We start from the raw sequence: 20,320 nt of genomic DNA on the forward strand, positions 1-20,320 counted from the left end.
TTAACCTGACATTTCGAGGTGCTAGTCAGTCTTGGCGCGAGTAGCTAACAAGCAACAGAGTCCAGCTTGCTAGTTTTCAGTTAGCGTGAGCTTGAGGTTTCCGTTCTGGCGCTAAAAGCTAATTAACAACATTGCTTCGTTATTGCTAACACGAAAGGCCGGATTGTCTCGACACGCTTGCGAATCAAAGAGTTTCAAAGTAGCATGATTAGCGTCCCACATAAGTCCCAAATGTTAAGACTTCATTCAAATTAGTAGCATAGCTTATTTGTTGCTATGGTTCAGCAAAACAAAAACGAAAATCAAGCTCATCTGCTGTGGATAAAATGGTTAAAAAACGAAATATTAGCTTCACATAAGAGTCAGAAAGCTGCGATTCAATTAGCGTGAATGTGCTAATGTACATTTTTCCTAGTGTTAGCAGCTAATTAGCAATGCAACATGGTTGTTGCCAATGATGTCAAAAGGTGACTCTTCACGCAAGGTTATCTTCTTGTAACTATAACTTTTTAAAACAAAAAGATTGGCTTTGTGAAAAGGTGACTTCAGAAACTAACATTGAAAGCTAATGTACAATTGCAAGCAAATCAAATCAGTAACTTTGAAGCTACTTTTAGAGGCGGTGAAGTTGATCTGAAAAAAAAAAGCAGTCTGGTGCACGTATGCGCTCCCTTGCTCATTGTCCTTTATCGCCAGCGAGTGTCGAGGAAAAAAATGGTCGAGGCGTAATTTATTCCTGCCTCGTGTGACCTGCCGCAACACTAAAAGCTCGCTGACACGTCATTTGTTTGACTCGTCGAATCCAGTATGCGAAACAATCATGCCTGGTGCTTTTTTTAATACACTGTCTATACGGTGGAACACTGCCTGGATTTGTTTATTTCTGTCCAGCGGTCACCGCACAGATTTGTGTGAGAGGAGTGCCGCAATAGACAGGATGTTGGTAGCATGAAATCTAGTCTCCATTCTGGGACAATAGTACATGGGAAACACCTGCGGCAGGCCTAAGTAATATTTTATTTATAGAATATGTTGCGGGACAATTAAAAAAAAAAGCAAATTTCTAGTGCAAATATTAATAGAATAATATTAATATTATTCTAGTGCAAGTGTTACTAAGACTGTACTTTATAAAAATATATAAAATTAAAAGATAATAAACAATAAACTAAATTGGAAATTTATATATATATATATATATATATATATATATATATATATATATATATATATATATATATATATATATATATATATATATATATATATATATATATATATATATATATGGGTATTTGGGGGGGAAAAACACTAAAATATGTGCGTTATAACATTAGGCAAAACACTTAATTTTTTTTTTTTTTAATCTAATAGAATACTACATTTTTCTGAAACTTGCAAACACATTACCACCACCTCGGGGCCTGGAGTGGAACATGTCATAATGTGTTTAAATAGACGTCAATAAAAATAATGGATGAGGCCTTGTTGGTAGAAGTATTTCTTGTGACCTCTCCCAAAGAGTTAAACGTTAACATGTTGTTTTTTTTTTACATTCCACTAGGAAGAGTAGAGAGGCCCCGCCTTTGGGTGGAAGTGTGGCCCTGTAATAATAATCCTATTTTAATCTGCTACCCCCGAGGTTACATGTCCCGGATTATCAAACATGAGGACGGCACATGGACTCAAATCTGATGTGAAACACTCGCTCACCAACCTCCACACTCTTTTTTTGGTCAGAGGATATTTTTTATTTGTCGCGTTTTATTTTTGGGGAGTAAGTAAAGATGAAAGATGTTCACATGATTTAGAAACTGAGAATGTTTCTCCACTCGAGGGGTTCCTTTCACACCTGCTGTGAGAACACGGCTGTTGTGTAATGCTACCTTACTTATTAATATTTACCTGGTGGTGTGTACTGGTAGGCCTACTTTTAGTGTCCAATTGTAAATAAACTTTTTTTTTTGCCTGTGTAGACTATTATTAACATACAGTACTTATTCGATGAACCCCTTATTTCATGAGATAAATGCATAACAACACAAAATCAAGAAATGCATTAAAATTCACTCGTTTTAGGCTAAATAATGAAACAGATGATTCATTAGTCTATAAAAATGCTTGGTGTGCCTGATTACATAAAAAAGAAAGCCATAGGTGTACTACTCGATCTTTTTCTACATTATCATGTATTTTTCAATTTCTTGTTTTTGGTTTGACAACATTCGGTCAAAAGTGACCCAAAAGCTAGTTGACGAAGCTCAAGTTAGTCAGCATGCAGGATGGAGGAATACCGTACATGTGTTATTCTTTATTTATCAATTATGTATTTATTTAAATATTTAAGTGTTTGTTTCCGTTCCGAGATCAACTCCAAGTTTTTCTCCCCCCCAAAAAGTTCTGGGAACAGCCCCAGCTCACAGACGTTTTATGTAAATCTCTAATTATATGAGTGAAAGGCAAACATCTTGCTGTATTGCAGGACCCACCAAAATATGTCTTTGTCTTTTTTTTTTTTTAATTGTTTTCTTTTATTGCCCACCCATGCCAAAAAACTCGTGCAATCCTGTATAGCTATGTGTCCAGCGGCGGGGGCTGGCTCCTACGAAGTTCGCTTCTCAGCTCCTTGTCGCCTTGCCAACGCGCTGACGAGGACCAGATTCCTCGGGCCCGACGCCGAAATTAGATCAGGGCCGATGCGGAGGCCGCCGCGTTCAAAGGCTCCGCGGGAAAAACGAGCAATAACGCCGGCAGGGAATCCTCGCATTATGGAAATAATGACTTGTCGTGGGGATCGGTCATCGTTTGATGGTCGCTTCCCCCGTCTCCTAACACTCGAGTCCAAATGAAATGTAATTGGATGAATAAAAAAAAGATGGCAGGCACTTTGGTACAAACGGGCTGTGATCGGAATCACTTCCTTTCCATTGCACCGCGAAAACCCTGGAGAAAACATTTCTAAATTATAATTACACCCCTCCCACACAGCAAAAGACAAACATTAAATTAATATAGTAAATTGAGAGAATGCAAGATGAAAATATGGCACGGTGTTAAAATGTATGAGCCCTCTGTGTATATGTTAAAGTGTTTATAGTAAACAAATCCTATTTTCTTTCCATATTAACAAATCTACATTATCATTTCAAAACATAAATCATGTTGATTACAAAATAAACCAATCAACACATTGATTTTCAGCAAAATCTCGGCTGAGCTTAAAGTACTTCCTGGTTTCACTCTTCTTCATTCAAATTTAGCATCATACTGAAGTTTGCTGCCATCTAGTGGTTGACAGTGGAATCAAACCCAAAATTGATGAGAGGCAAAACAAATGCAGTAGGGTTATGTTGGAAAATTGCGTCGAATGATTTGATTCAGACATTTGGGTTTTTCAATTCAAAATGACTTTCTTCAAAAGGATTTGATTCTATAGATGAGCAAAGAATAGTCACAAATTCAGTCTGCCTTTCAGTACAGAACTATTTTTTCCTATTTATTAGTTATGATTGCAAAGTATTTTTTTCTACAAAAACGGTACATCGACACACCTTTTTGATTTTTTTAATTTTGATTCGTTTACATCAACCACGAGAATGGAAGACAGACGCCTTGTTATTTGATTGGGCAATGTAAACCTATGTTATTTGATGAGTTCATCCAATAATAATCCCTAATACAGTACTGAATTCAAAAAAATGAATGGCATGAGGACAAAGGTACAAAAAGACTGCCCTTTTTTTTGGTCTTTATTTTTATTTCTTCTCTTTAAATCTAGGCTGCTAAACTTTTCCTTCTCCTAACTTCCGGCCTTCTGTTTTCTTGCCGCAGAGGAAGGCGAGTACTTCCTGAAAGTTTTGATCCCAAGCTACGCGGCGGGCTCCATCATCGGCAAGGGCGGACAGACCATTGTCCAGCTGCAGAAGGAAACTGGAGCCACTATCAAACTGTCCAAATCCAAAGACTTCTATCCTGGTAAGAATTACCATCCTGTAGACCAACTATGCTTTCTTGGTGGCTAGAAGATGTGAATGGAATTACAGATGATCGATTGGGATTGAATCTTGAATTAATGGGTGGCTATTATGAATGAATGGTGGTGGACTGATGGATGGATGCAAGGATCAAAAGTGTTTGATTGGTTTCCGGAACGACATTGGCCAATTCTTGCCAGCGGGATTAATAATATTTATCGGATGAATAACTGGTTCCTTCCTAGACAGATGAATGAAAGATGGATGGTTTGGATTTATGAATGGAACTAAGGTAAAATTAGTTGGATTGGATTGTGATATATGCATGAATGTCTCTTGATGGTTGGTTGGAGTAGCCGATAATCAATATATGATTTACGGATAGACTGGTCAGGGAATATTTAACGGTGGCTTGAAGCGCTATGAATGGGTGGCTTGTTGATTCATTGATTGGCTGTTTTCTGGAGAGATGGATGACTGGCGGATGATCAATAGTGGGTGGATATTGTATTGATGTTTTGATTAATGGACGATCAATTGGTTAGAAGGATTATGGATTCATTTTAGAGAGAAGGATGGATGCTTTCTGGAAATTATGAATGGAATGCTGTTTGATTTGGGGTTGATTAAAAGATGAGTTTAAATCATGTTAGTTGGTTTCAGGGATTAGGCATGCATGTTTTGGAAAGAAGGGTGGAATTTTGGATAAACGGCTTGCTTAAAATTCCCGCCGCATGCTATTCCACTGCAGTGTTGCCATAGTAACGGAAGCCTATGTATGTGCCGCAGTTGTCGTTTCCCAGCCAATCACAGGGCCAGGATGTCTGTGTTTTTGTGTGTGTGTGTGTTGACACATTGAATTCTTTAACATAGTATCATGCTAACATTTGCACCATTTGTTTCTGGGCGAACCATTTTCTGGGCGGCCATTTTGTTTGTTTGCGGCAAACAAGGTGCTGTTGTTTTTGTAGCTGCACATAAGACTCGCCCTGCCAGCTTCAACACACACACACACACACAGGCAGACACACACACATTGCAGCAGGTGGGCCTTTTGATTTGTCACCCAGGAAGAACCCTGTCTTATTTGCATACAGATGCCCCCTTCAGTGGCAATGGCAGACACACACAGACACACACTTGTGCACACACACACACACGGCTCCTTCAGTGGAGACAGTTGGAGTGTACAAACGTCTCTTTCTTTCTTTCACTTGCCGTCTTTTCTCCCCTTCCTTCACCCGGTCAGCTCAGCTAAGCTTTGCAGCTATTTTGGCAGCGTGTGCGTGTGTGTGCGCGTGTGTTTGTGTGTGTATTTGTGTGAATATTATGAATAAGCATCACTTTCCTTCAACCCAATCTTAAATGTATGGATACTTGTACTTTTATATATGTGTTGGGAATGACACGTCGCGTCTAATGAAGACAAAAAGGACATTTAGTGCAAGGTTTTGGCCGGAGCGTCTCATTCCTGTCCTCGCTCGCTCCTTGGAAGACATTAGTCACTTTCCTCCCCCTACTCACAGACACACATCCCCCTAACACACACACACACACGCTCGCAACCTTCCTCCCTCCTTGCCCTCGTCCTCTTCTCCCCCTAAAACGGACTGTACCACTTTTCTCGTCTGTGAATGAGACATTCAAGCTTGAATATAACCTTGGTTTCCAAAGAGGAGAGAAGCATGGTCGGTTGCTATGGCAACATGAGAATACCCAATTTTATACACCTGTTTAACAATCCTTGCATCCTTCCTTCCCAGAAAATCTATCTAAAAACCTGCATTACTTTTGTTTGTCGGTCTTTCCTTCCATCCTCTCTCCCTTCCTGTCTTCTTTCCTTCCTACGGTTCTTTCTTCCATCCGTCCTTCCTTCCCAACAATGCTAGACTGTCAATAAAGTAAACTTCCCGAATTCCGTCCTTCCATCGAGCTATCTTTTGTCTTGCCACCTTTCTTTGCTTCCTTCCAGCCTTTTATTTCCTTCCCCAACTTCTTTCTATCCAACTTTCTTTCTGTCTTCTTCCCCTTCCTTGTTTCCTTCCTTCCTATCTTTTTCTTCCGCCCGTTATTCCTTCCTGACAATGCTGGATTTGAGCATTGGTCAGAGAGTGAACTTCCCTCCTTCCCTCATTCTCTTCCTTCCTTCCTACACTCCTCCATTCCTTCTTTCTGTCTTATTCCTTAAACCTACTTTTTATTCCTGGATTCTTACGTCATTCCTTCCCTGAAAGTGACATTCCTGCCTTCATTCTCTCCTCTTCGCTTATAACCTGCTTTTCTGCATTGCATTTTTGGTTCCTTCCGTCCTTTCCTTTGTTACGCCCCCCCCAATACTCTGCTTTTCTGTTTTTTTTTAAACTTTGTTCCCTCCTTTCTTCCTGGCTAGCATCATTCCCTTCTGCCTTCTATGCAGAGAATTTTTTAACCCTAGCATCATCCTTTGCTTTTTGTTCATTTGCTTTACATTCCTCCTTCTTTTGAGCTGTCTGCATCCTTCTTTTTACTTCTGACCTCCTTCTGTCCTTCCTCCAGACCTATTTTTCATTTTTCTGCCTGGGATTCTTCCTTTCGTCCTACCATCCTGCAGCTGCTTCTCCTCCCTCTCTTCCCTCAGACCTATTTCTTACATTTCTGCCTCCAATCCTTCCTTTCATCCTACCATTCTTTTATCCCTTCTCCTTCCTCGGTTCCTATGCTCATCCATCACGCCCCTGAGAAGAAAAGTGCAGCAGCAGCACTTCAATCCGCGTCGACCAATTAGAAGGCGGCGCTGTGAGAGCTCGAGACGGGCCGCCATTCATCCTCACGCGCACGCACACACGCGCACGCAGTATGACAGTTTTATTACAGTGTGAGTTGATGCTAGTCCAAATATAACCTCAGCATCTCAAAGGACAAAGCCGCAGTCACAATGTGGGAAAAGTAACAAATGCGTGAGCTTAACGAGGACTCACACTTTTTTTTCATCTTGTGATTTTTCTTTTTCGACGTCCGGGTGGCAAGCGGATGCGACGTTTTGCCTCTTCATCACTTTGCGCTAATGAAGCCGAGGCCTCTCCGCATGAAATATTCATCCCTTACACCTGTTTTCTTTTTAATTACAATCGACCCGTTTGCTTCCTCCTGCGATATTGACCACACACTCGCAAGTGGAGGCAAAGTCATAAACTGAAACTAAAAGCAGCAAATGAATTACTATCGACGGGACCCCAATATACCCGCAAACCGAAATGCTTTGTGGCCGCAACTTAATTTAACAGCCTGACAGTCATTACATCACCAAAACATTTGGATGCTCATGAGTCTTTATGAAAAACATACCAAATACTTTCTTTTTTGTGTCAATCATTCTACTCCATACATCTTTGTGTACATACTCTATGTGTCTATAAATGTCCAGTGTTGCTTTTCAGGGACAGTCCGACATTGCAGTTTAATCTCACACCATAACTGACTTGATCAAGTAATGCATTAAATACAGTTGGATTAAAAATAATGATGAGTCAAAAAACAACTGACCCAATATTTAGATGAAGTTAACCCAACCTTCTGGATTGTTTTAAACAAAACAAACCAGTTTTTGAGGTTGTCTGTACAAAACGACACGGTTGTTTTGATGTTTAATGACCCAAACATATGTTTGGTCCCTTTTTTGACCCATATCTGTTTTATTTTCAACTGAACTGTTCCTTGAGTATTTAAAGTGATTCAAACAAACAAACAAAAAAAAAACAATAAGCAGCATGACAATAGACAATAGAATTAATACACTTGAATATATATATATATATATATATATATATATATATATATATATATATATATATATATATATATATATATATATATATATATATATATATTAATTTTGGCTCATCAGTGTTACTCTACTTTGATGGGTTTTATGAGCAATTTCCAATTGTTTCCAATGTATCACCACCGTGTGGTGTAATACTGCAATAGTAATTTAATATGGCAAATTGGTACAATGTTGGGTCAAAAAAAAACAGTTGTCAAATTCTGACATTATTTTAGGGTTGTTTATTTTAGGGTTGTTCTTTTGACCACGTCGTATGTTTGATCCTCATTAACTCCCTCTGCAGTCACAGAACGCCACCATTTTAGAATGTTTCTTCTAATCCCACGTCACGATTGCAGCTCCCGAAACACACACACTCACTCACACAAGCACATCTGTCACGCACTCCAACACGGTGACGCACACACCTGACACACACACTCACACGCTGTTTTCAGCTCTGTAAGCCTCTTATGGCGCCGCTAAGCTCCCGCGCCGCAAAAACATCACAGAGCGAGACAAACATGGCCGCCACTGGCCTTGTGTGGTGATGTGTCGCCTGGAACTCACCGGGCAGACCGCACAAGCCGATTGGCCACCGTTCTGGGACCATCGACATCCTTTAATGTAGTGAACGTGTTTATTGCGCTCCCATGACATGTGTCCCATCCAGATGTCAGGACGGGACATGACAGGACAGGTGCACGCCCCCTTACTCACGAGGCACATCAGTCAGCGCCCCGTGGCCCCGCTGACAGGCATGACTAATCGATCCGTGTGCGCCATCTGCCTCTCCGATCATGCCAAAACCTCCCGCCTCATCTTCCTCATCCGCAACGGTCACGTCGTTTTCGCTTCTTTCAGGACTGACAGCAGAGTGCGGAGGGATGACGGATGGCACTCGGCGCTCGTTGTGTTTGGCCTTTTAATGAGGAAGCGTTGAGGGTCCCGGAGAGGCCCGAGCGTAAATAGAACGGCGGGACTACAGCCTGGCAATCGATGCTGCTGCATAAGTGTGCGGAAAAGTGTGTGCATGTGTGTGTCCGCGTGTGTGTGGTGGGATAATGTCATCTTCTAGTGAAATACGACCTTTGTACGACCCTCAAACACTTTTGCTGCCTCTCATCACCCCTCACACACACCCTACTAAAACATATACACACACTACTGAAATACACACGCGTTCCTGAAACACTTACACTATATACACAACTGAATTTTTCTCACAAATTCCGCTGAGATGCTCTCAGTCACATGTCACTGAAGTTTCTTACTGAAGCTTAGCTTCTGATAAGTGACACCAACACAAAGGTTTGGTCAAGTTATTGAAGTGGTCGTGATGGGATGTGTATTTCATGTGTATTTGCAAACGTGGAACGAGTACACTAATTAACAAAGTGTATTTGGATGGTTTGGAAGTACTGCCCTCACCAGTGAAAATGGCTCATTTATTTTAGATTTTTTTAGGGCGATGCTGATTTTTGGCAGGAGAAACAAATATTGACTATCGGTTAAAAGGAACACCCTGTAGATGTGAATTACATCCAGATTTTGATTATTCACAGGCCGAACTGGTACCTCTTGCCCGTTAACAGCAGGGGTAAACTTTAAATAATATATATTGTTTAAAAAAAAAAAAAGAAGAACTTTCCTTTTTGGTTCCCAGAATGCATTGTGTGGCACAATTAATAGGTTATGAGGAAATGTATTCTTGTCATATGTGTTTGTTTTACGAGTAGGTAGAACGGGGGTCTCATTCAACACATTTAAGCTTACTATGCGTTTTATGATTGCTTATTTGTTTCAACAAACAAGCTGAACAGGGGTGTTTTTCTGTTTGGTTTAATGTTTGTTGCATCATCAACCAAGTGTGATAGGGCGACTTAGTGACGAAGTGAACATTTCTGTCGTATTTTTAATTTGTTTTCATTTTTGCTCCAAATAGGTAGAGCCAGGGGAGTACTGATACCAAGAATTGGATCTCTTGTAGAAGTTCAAAATAAGAATAGAAAATTGCCATGAACTTCACGACAGTTTAAGGAAAAATACTGTATTAGAATATATAAGTGTTTCTTTAAAATTACTGTATGTCTTTTTTGGGTTATTTTTGTCTAACAAAGGCATTTGCGATATCAGTAGTTGGTATCGGTATCTGTGATTACTCAAGAGTTGAGTACTCGTACTAACATCGGTTGGAAATAAATGAAGTGGTATCGGACATCCCTTAAACTGGGCTGTTTGCAACCGAGACTCTCGCCTAGTTACATCGCTCTGGTTTTGATAATAAAAGACATACCCTGAATTTGCTGAGACAGAAGCGCCTCCTCAAATCAGAGTGACAGAACAACACAATTCATCATCCTTATGCAGGTTTTGGCAACTATTTTATGAAGATGTCAAGGAACTCTTTTAATTTGTGATAAAAATGCATAATGTGTCTTGTTCGGCGATGTAAAATGAATACGGCGTCGCTTGACTGCATGTGTGCATGTGCGAACACCGCAGCTCGTCAAAATGTTGGCGCGCGCACGGTGAGACGTGAAAAGTGCAGCACATGTTGGAAATAAAAGTCAAAACGTAAGCGTGCGTGCACACACGCCAAGTTGGGGCTGACGTGATGATTCATGAGCGTGCGCACTAAGAAAAGTCATGTGATCGGATTGAAGACTTCCAGCATACTGCGGGACACGGCAGAAAAAGTACAGCACGTTGCGGCGTTCGTTATTTGGGGAGAAATGGAAACTGTCAAGATTCAATATGTGTAGAAACTAAATTTCCCCACGTAGTAAATAACGGAAACAACCTGTAAAGTGTTTTAGCCATGCCGATTAATCGTCAAGGACTTTTAAACAGAGCAACCGCATGAACCAAACCGTTGAACAAAAGTTAAACACTTATCAATGTAAACCGCAAAGTGGAATATCGGTTCTTAAAACTAGCTTTGAAATGTTAGTAAAATTTTGATTTGTCTTAACGCTCACACAGGTATAAAAAATAAGAACAAGCTGAGCACTGTTAAAGGGACAGTACACTCTTTTTGACATTTTCAGTAGTCAAGAGTGATTATCCATCCATCCATTCTTTTAGAGCTGCTTTACCCTCACAAGGGTCACAGGCTTGCTGGTGCCTAACCCAGCGGACTTTGGGCAGTAGGTGGGAGACACCCTGAACTGGTTGCCAGCCAATTGCGGGGCATAAGGAGACAAACAGCCATTCACGCAACCAATCACACCTAAGAACAATTTAGTATTTCCAACACACCTTCCATGCATATTTTTGGAGTGGGGGGGGAAGCCAGAGTGCGTGGAGAGAACCCACACGGGCTCGGGGAGAACATGCAAACTCCACACAGGAAGGCCGATGCGGGATGGATTTGAACTTGGGTCCATTGACTGTGAGGCGGATGTGCACCACTGACTCAGCGAGGCACAAAAAGTCATTATTTTGTCTATAATTAATTTGATGGCACAGTTTTTCATTCGCAATTAATGCCCTTATAAGCATATTTTGCCCCTTGCTGTCGACTAAAAGTTGACATCACATGTGCACAAGGCTTAGGGAACAAACTGAGCTTGCGAACGTCAGGTGGAAACGTGACGTCATTTCAAGCGAGTGAGAAGATGTTTTTTAAGGCATGAAAACAACATTAAATGTCAGATAAAATTCAATATATTTGATAAATAAATAAAGAAACAAACAAATAAATTGGTCCCCCTAATGCATAAATCCATAGTGATACCAAATATTTGACAATTTTAGAATTCTTTGCTCTGTAGTATTTGTTTGACGTTACAAAAACAATTAAACATTCACATTATCTTTGTGTGAATGCTATTGACTTTTTGTTGTAATGTGTTCATATTTAAAACAAATGTTAAAACCACAAATGAGCTGACTAACAATTTTAAAACCGCTAATTAAATGGGTCAAGCATAATAGTAAAACAAAATTCATAGTGCTCAGAGTGCGACATCACTTTCTGTGTATATTATTCCTTCTTTCGGAATCAATCCCGCAAAAAGCTAGAAAACGCTTTGTGCGGCCTATCCTTCCCCAAAACATTGATCCAACTCTGAAAGATCCAACCTCAGCCCGCCTCTTCCTACGCTGCTCCAAACCAAACCATCAAATCCATATCTCATTCATTGTGTGTGTGTGTGTGTGTGTGTGTGTGTGTGTGCATGTGTGTGTGTGTGTGCCAAGTCATCACAGTAGTGAAGCTGAGGCCTTAGCACATTGTTGTCAGCAGTGCAAAGCCAAGCAAATGTTTGAAGCAGAGCCATCCAAACAAATGAAGAAGATGTTCCTGTGCTGAGACTGCACCAGAAATACACACTTAACTCTTGACAGGAGCCTTGTGCAACATGGTCACTATAAAATGATGATGTGCAACAGTTTTGCAGTGTATTCGCAAATACAAAACGTTTGACTTGCAATTTTTTGCACTAGATACTTGAAAACAGTGGAATGCTACTGTCATTCTGTTTTTTTTTTCATACAAGCATTTTTACAGGTGATCTGCTTCTTTGTACAATGGTATTTGACCAATAGCCTACTTGAAGGGAAATGGGGAAAAAAAATGGTGCAATGTAGAGCCCAAAACTTTTTTAATTTTTTACATGTTTAAAATAATATGTCAAGTAAAATCCGCTGGAAACAATGTGCTTAGCTTCCAAATTAAGTAGTTTACCAAATAATATATAAATAATAATATATACAATATAGTAATTGATCGTTTTTCGCGGTTAAAGGGGACCGAAAACCCCCAGCGAAAAGCGAAAAACCATTGTCACCCCCAGTAGATACAACTCTTAGGCAGGAGTAATTATAGCTCCTGCTCTCATTGATCGATGGTTGTACCAGGAGCCAATCACGTGTCTTGTAAGAGTACCCATTTCCCTCATGAAATTCACACGCGCTGTTAGGCAGGCACGAAGGGAGAGCAGTAGAGCAGCACAGCACCAGAGCGTTGTAAATCTCTTACCTACATTACTTTTGTAATATATTGGAATTTCGAGTGTAAACTCTGCTTGCTCTCATGTTTGGTCAGCTACAGGCGCCACTCTAATTCAACTTCTGGGCGCCGCTAATACGAGAACCAACCGTGGCTCTCAGTGAGACTACAGCCAAAGGATGGGAATGGAAAGGAATAACAGTACAGTTACTATACAAGGTTTAATTTAAGATTTAAGTATGTGCACTGCTGTAGTTGGATTTTCGCAGAGTGCCCGTGGCATGTGCATTTACTGTCAACATGTATGTCTAGCATGCAGGGGACATTCAGCACATCTCTCCGCAATATATATATATATATATTTTTAAATGAAAAGAAATCTGTGATGCACTGATAGATGAAGCACAAAGTAGCGAGGGATACTGTGTATACAATAATTCATATAATGTATTGATATGAAGTTGTTCCTGGCAAAGTCTCGCGGTGTGGCAGCTTGACTACTACACTATTGCAACTGTTGTCCCGATACAAACAACACTACGTTGTTCTGAAATCTTTTTCAGTCGCCTATTCTAGGTGCTCACATATACTGAATTACACCTCCATTAAAGCTGAATCTAGCACAAATTAGCCAGTAGCTAGCAGCGCTCAAGTGCTCCCTATAGGCTGGGGTGATAGACATAAATGACTCCATACATTTTGATGCTCCCAACATGACAAAGTTTTTAATTCTCTTCAGTCGCGTCCAGCTGTCCAGGTGACGATGGCGAAAAGGAGGAGGAGAGCTGACTGAAAGCAATGTGGGCAAAGAAAAGAAGAGAAAGGAGAGGAAAGTCAATTGTGCAGAGGTTGCTGAGAGCTTCAATGGCCACCAACTGTCGGGGACAATAGAGGGGGCGGGGTTTCCCGTATGACAATAGTGCCTTTGACCCCGGTCATGTGGAGGGGGCGGGGTCTCCATCTGCTGTGGTGCAAGGGTGAAAGTGTCTTGGAGTAGGACAGTAGAATAAGCCTCCATGAGGGGGAAACTAAACAACAGCAGAGTTTTGAAAATTCATCTTAAGAAGACAGTTTAGCTTATCGAAATGAAGTTTGTTAGACTATTATGCGTCGCGAGAAGCCATGATGGAACATACACAGGAACTCCGTCATATTTTTTAGAAGATTCAAAAAGCTTAGAAGTAGACATTGATTCAAACGGCTTAATTGTGACAAAAAACTACAGTAGTTTGATTTGAAAACACAAAATTAGGGCAATAATAAATAGATGCCAACTAGCCATGCAATGTCATAATTTAGCTGAAAATTAGACCCCGAAGCATGTGTCACATGGCAACATGACATTTGGGAGTCAATTATGACTAGACTCACAAAAAGGTCCCCGCGGCCACAGTAACACGTTTTAACTCTTTCAGTGCCATGGATGAGAATTGCCGTCTTTTAAAATAGTAATAACAATAATAAATAATACAATTCTCGTCAAACACGTTTTTTTATGGAAGGTAGCTGACACCATTTACTAATGCTTTTGGTTTACTTTTTCGATAACGCTTGGAGCTGAAAAAGTAAAAAAAATCCCCCCCTGAAGCTGCTGTCGATATGAAATTTAGTAGATGCATGCACCCTGAGTAGATCTCAAAAGTCTCAGGAAGCCATGACAGAGAAAACACAGGAAGTCAGCCATTTTGGGATGTCATCATCCCCAAAGTAAGTGTGGATTCAGTAAATATGCAAAATTACATCAACAACAAATCAATTTTTAATCCTGTGACGTACACACGAACAAACGCGATGACTTGACGAGACTCTTCAGCCCCCTCGCCCCCTCCCTCTGTGAAAAAGCATCGCCAAAGACCACATGGAGTCAGCGCAGTTGAAAGTGATGGCTGCCGCCGCCGTCATGTGTCACTTCTCATGGCGACGCGAGACTTTACTGCTTGCTAAGCGACACCAATGTCACCGTTCATCTTTGTCACAAACACTACCACATTAGCTTCTTGTAATTAGCACACATGCTTTCAGATGTTACGGTGTTGCCATGGTGACACGTACACACTCTCACACTACTGACTCACAAACATGATCTCTACTGCACACACACACACACACGCACACACACACCAGTGGTGTCTCTCAATCACACAATCTTTCAAACAACAAAGCTCTCTTTTATACTCTCTCACACCCTGTCATACACATACATACATGCACACTCCCTCTCTCTACACACTTGCTCACTTGCTGTGTCACAAAAGCTCTCTCACACTTACTCATGCACACGTGCAGTTGGCCTCACTTACACAATTTTCCAAACATTAACCCAACACACACTATCACTGACTCTTACACACAACCTACCTCTCATATACACTCTCACACACAAACTCTCACGCTCACTCACAGTAACACGCTCTCTCACACTAACTCACAGTGACAGGCTCTCTCATGCTCAAACACAATCTTCCATTCATTTACAATCTCACATACTCTCACACATTCTCTTACTTGCTCTCTCACATATGATGGCTGTTGACCTTGCATACACAATCTTCCAAACATTAATCCTATCAAACGTACTATCACTCACGCTCATAGGCCACATGTCTCACATTCTCCTATAAAACACTCTCACATTCAATCACTTAGGCACATACAGACCTTCACACACACACACTCACACACACTTTCTTTCATTTTCTCTCCAACAAACTCTCACGCACAATCTCACTCAAACTCATTGATTGGCTCAAACTCTCATTCTCTGCTCATCCTCTCTCATAATCACACGCTTTCTCTCACATACAGAAACATACAAGCACTGGCTTTGCATAAATAGCACACATACATTGATTTGTTTCAGCGTTTCAGTGGCAACACACACCTTACAAACATTTACATCTACTGGACAAAGCAGAGGATTGTGGTACACACATTGCCGTGGTGATGGGAATCAAAGTGACAACCATCGTGCAGCCATAACCGGCCCCACCCCACTCCTTCCTCCTTGCAGGTCCCTCCCCCACTCTCTCCCCAACACCCCCAGCAGGTGTAAGAGCGGCAGAGAGAGATGTCTTTCTTCACATCTTGGTACACAGCCAGACCCTCTGGTCTTCCGCCCGCACCAACCCCCACCCCACATTACGCGTGCGTGTGTGTGTGTGTGTGTGTGTGTGTGTGTGTGTGCGTATTTGGAGCTACTTAAGAAATTGGGTCCAACAAATGAATTCTGCAGTAAAATAAACTACAACGGGAGGAACCCTCCGACACAAGCAAAAAGGTCTACATGGGACACTTTGCTCATTTGAATGTGACATCAGTTTTTTACACCTGAATTTATTATCAAATGAGAAATGATGCAAGCGAAGAGCACTTGAGTACAAACCTCTTAAAGAAAGACTTTTCTATTTTGTGAGTACTTGCAAGTGTGTGTTTTTCATGTATGTGTGTGTGTGAAAAGGCTTAAACGCAAAAATTCAAATGAAAACTGCACGTTAAAGGCAATCCCAACACACAAGAAATCAGAGTGTATTTGCAGTGTCCTGATTGGCCCCTCGACAACAATGACACTCAGCGTCGCCGGTCGTCGTGGCAACCTCCCCTGGCTGGTACAAAGGGGTCACATTTAAAAGGCCCAAATGGGCTAATGTCTTTTCTTCTGAGGACTTTCTCTCTTGCACTCGCTCGCCCGCCACAGATGTGTGCTCTTAAAGGGGCAGCGTGTCCTTTTTTTTCACTCTCTTTTTACAGCATGGAGTGGGCGCTGAAGAAGACTTTGAGTATGGCAAACAAAGAGTTGTATTGATGATGCTTTTTCATCTATTTTGAGGGGGACCCCTTTAGCACAGGCACACACACAATAGAGCTACTTCCACAGCTGCCCCTCCCACCCCTTCTTCCATTATTTTTAATCCTCCCCTAGTGAAAGCCCCCAATGCCCTAGTCAAGCCTTCGTCCTAACTGCACCCCCCCCCCCCCCAATATACCCCCCCTTCCCTTGATTAATCCCCCCCGCCTAAAATACCACTCCCACCTCCTCCCCCCTTTATGATTAAGCCCCCCCTCGCTTCTTTTAGTCTGGGATCCCACAAAGCCATCAGCTGTCACGACCACTGGACTTTCCCTTTAATTGTGTGTGTGTGTCTGTGGTGTGTTTAATGACATTCTGGATTTTAAATTCCTGTCAGTCCAAAACCATTTTCTTATTTTGTTTTCCCTCTGGTGCTTACTTGCCCCCATTTGACTGTATTGACTTCTTCCCTCCCTTGTTTCATCGTTCATTCTCACACTTCTATCCTTTTTTGTCCATGTTTGTTTTTCCATCCTTTTTTCTCTTTGTTGCTTCCTCATTTCTTTTCTTTTTGTCTCCCTTCTCTCATTCATTTCTCTTCCGTATTACATTGAAAGCTCTGTTTGGGGGACGAACCCGATGCAGAAGTCTGACTAAAACCGAACTGTATGAAATCCAAAGCAGCATTTGCCTTAGGAAATATTATACTGTAAATCAGATTGATCCGTTCCAGACACACAAAAAACATTACAAAAAATACATTTTGAAGGGATTATGTACTCGTTTACCCTTACATAGAAAAACATAAAGGACTGCTGAAGTGGATGAATGAAAATCACTTTTGCCTTTTCTATAGAGTGGATGGAGAACACGAGTTTTGGGGGTCATTTTCCTTGTTCTTTCTTGAACTCCATCATGATTGTCGCCACTTTCAACTTTGTTCTATTATGTAAAAAGGGTTAAAAGTCCTCTTAAAGGTCACACCTCCAAAATAAAAGCTGTAACAGTTAAACTACAACTTTATTTGGCCTCGTAGGTGGCAAAATTACAAATCACACTTTCACTTGTGTGTTTTTATTAAATGCAATCGCTAATCAATAATCAAGCATAAGCCATGTCGCAATAAAAATAAGAAAGTGTGGCATTGCATTACATGCTTTTAATTTGAAAGTCTGACTTTCGACTTTTCTTTTTACAGGATTTGTTAAGTCAAATGTTGCTGAAGGGGGTGTTGTTTTGGGGAGACTGAACAGATTCTCGCAAGACAAACATTAGATAAAAAAGACAATAAATCTGAAAACAGAATCACAATGACTTCTTCCTTCCATACTTCCTCCTCTCTCATTCCACATTCCCAAATTCTCGTCCTTCCTTCCGCACATTTCTTCCGTCATCCTCCTTCTAGCCTGCTTTTCCCTTTTTCCCCTCACTTGTCTTCACTTTCTTTCACCTCTTCAAGTCGATTCTGCTGACGTCGTAAAAAAAGTTTTTCCGTCTGTTTTTTGTGTGTGTTGTTGTTTGCCTTGACGTAAATCAAAAGTAATCGGCTTCCATGTGCTTTTCATTCATGGCGATGAGCTCACGCGTACACACACACACACACACACGCACACAGACGCACAAAGGGTGAGCCGAAGAGGCTCAAATTATGATGTGGTGTAATTTTCGATTCTTGGCGTATTTTCATTAAAACTACTCCAGGGGACAATTTGCATTTTTATCAGCAGGCATGTTTCGTTACGTGTAGAGTACAGGAAGTACGTGAAGTAGGTATTGTACACAAGTGGTTTTTGACTTTTTTTTTCAATGATGCCGTGAAATATCTTTTCAGCCAGGACACCTTAACCAGGAAAGGATTTCTGAAAGAAAACAATGACTTAAAACACAGTGATGTGGAATCCCTGTCTGATTTAATTAACTTTTAGAACAACATTTGTGTATAAAATTTAACAAAATGAAGGCATATAACATTTTGCAAAGGAGTCTCTATAGCACAATCTTGCATTAAGTTGCTTCATGTTCCATTTGATTTGAAAAGAGAAATAAACTGATTCTGTCATGGTATTAAGAAGCATTAAATTTGATTTTTCTGCAAACATTTTGTTAAAACGAGCAGCTCGGCGGTAGAGCGGTCAGCACGTTTGCCTCACAGTTCAGAGTCCCGAGATCCAGAAATCCAGTTCGCTCTGGCCTTCATGTGTGGAGTTTGCATGTTCCCCCCGAGCCCTAGGCTTCCCTAACTGATGCAACAGCTCAGAGCCAGACTGGGTTTACATCTTTTCAGCATTTCTTTCATGTATACAGAGTAAGCCAAAACTGTGGCCCATGTAGATGCTCACACGCAATGGAGATCTCGCTGCATAATAAAGGTCTAGCGTATGAGGAAATACCATCAGGGCGAATTTTCATAACAAGCAGCCGTGTTGTGAACTGTGTGGTCACTTGCAGCAATGACATCACCTCAAAAAAAGCTCTATTGGCGACGTCCAGGTCGATGATTCACGCGTTTAACAAAGTGAAACAATATGGCTTCGCTTTCTCGGATGGGCGGCCCGTAAAAAAATGCTTTGGAGAACGTCCACGCCGCCGAGCGCTGCTTTTGTTTTTCTTGGTTTGAAATTGGGAATGTCATGTCCGACTTTTTTTTTTTTTTATGGAAGGGAAGAAGCAGCAAGGATGTTGTGACATTCAGTGTGTGCCTGTGTGGGTGTGAATGTCGCAGTGGCTACACACACTCATGTGAGCACAAATTCACACACACAGACACACAAGGAGCCAACAGGGACACAGTAAATCACAATGATCTCTTTCACAACAAAAAGGCTTTGACAAACATTACAGAATTCCTCTCACACATCGTAGAGAAGTACCGCAGGTGTTTCATTAGTGTGTACGGAACCGAAACAGGAGAGTACGTGAGCAAAAACTAACATTTTTTAATGTGTGTGAACATTTCTCATATGTTTGGAGCAATTCAGTTGTGTTTATGAGATTGTTTCAGAAGTGTGCATGAGTGTTTTAGTGATATTTTAATGCATTTCAGTAGTGTAAATTGTCCATGTGTCACAGTGTTTTAGCAGTGTATATAAGTGAAAATAATTCAACTTTCGTGTGACATTAATTTAGTGGTGAATATGAGAGTATTTCAATCATGAATGAGCGTGTTAAAGTGTTTACGAGTGAAAATAATTCAATAAGTGAGCATTTCAGTAATGTTTCATTTATGTGTTAACATGATTTTTTTCGGTAATATATGTGAGGCTGTTCCGATATGTGTGAGTTTTCAGTAGTGTGTGTGTTTAGGTAGGGTTGTGAGAGGTTTTTGTTAGTGTGTGTATAATGGTATTATGTGTGAGAGTGTTCCAGTAGTCTGTGTGAGAATGTTCCAGGAGTGTGTGAGTTTTTCAGTGGCGGTGAGTTTTGTCATATTGTATATGACTGACAATAATTTGAGCATTTTACTAGTGTTCATGTTTCATATATGTGCGGAAAGAATTTCAGTACTGCATGTGAAACTGTTCCATTATATGTGTGAGAGGTTTAAGGTCAATTTTTTGGTCATGTGTGAGGGCATTCCCTGTTGTATGAGTGAACACAATTTGAGGAGAGCGTGTGAGAGCAATTCAGAAGTGTTCATAAGTGTTTCATTTGTGTGGATAAATAAAATCAGTGGTAGTGTATTTCAGAGTTTTTCCGTAATTAATGTATATGAGTAAAATTACCTTGAATGTGTGACAGCATTGCAATAGTGTTCATGTTTCATTCGCGTGAGCTTTTTTCTCTACTACGTGTGAGACTAAGAA

General features: G+C 40.8%; 1 protein-coding gene across 1 annotated transcript in view; it reads left to right on the forward strand.

The window, feature by feature from the left end:
• Positions 1-20,320, forward strand: part of LOC148415975 (RNA-binding protein Nova-1-like) — a 61,670-nt gene that overhangs the window by 14,676 nt on the left and 26,674 nt on the right. Inside the window, exon 4 of the mRNA XM_088428213.1 lies at positions 3,832-3,975. Coding sequence (XP_088284339.1) covers positions 3,832-3,975 — 144 coding nt within the window. The remainder of the gene's footprint in view (positions 1-3,831; positions 3,976-20,320) is intronic.

This window comes from Hippichthys cyanospilos, chromosome 11 (genome assembly GCF_059441005.1).
Source record: "Hippichthys cyanospilos isolate Australia breed blue-spotted pipefish chromosome 11, RoL_Hcya_1.0, whole genome shotgun sequence".
NCBI lineage: Eukaryota > Metazoa > Chordata > Actinopteri > Syngnathiformes > Syngnathidae > Hippichthys > Hippichthys cyanospilos.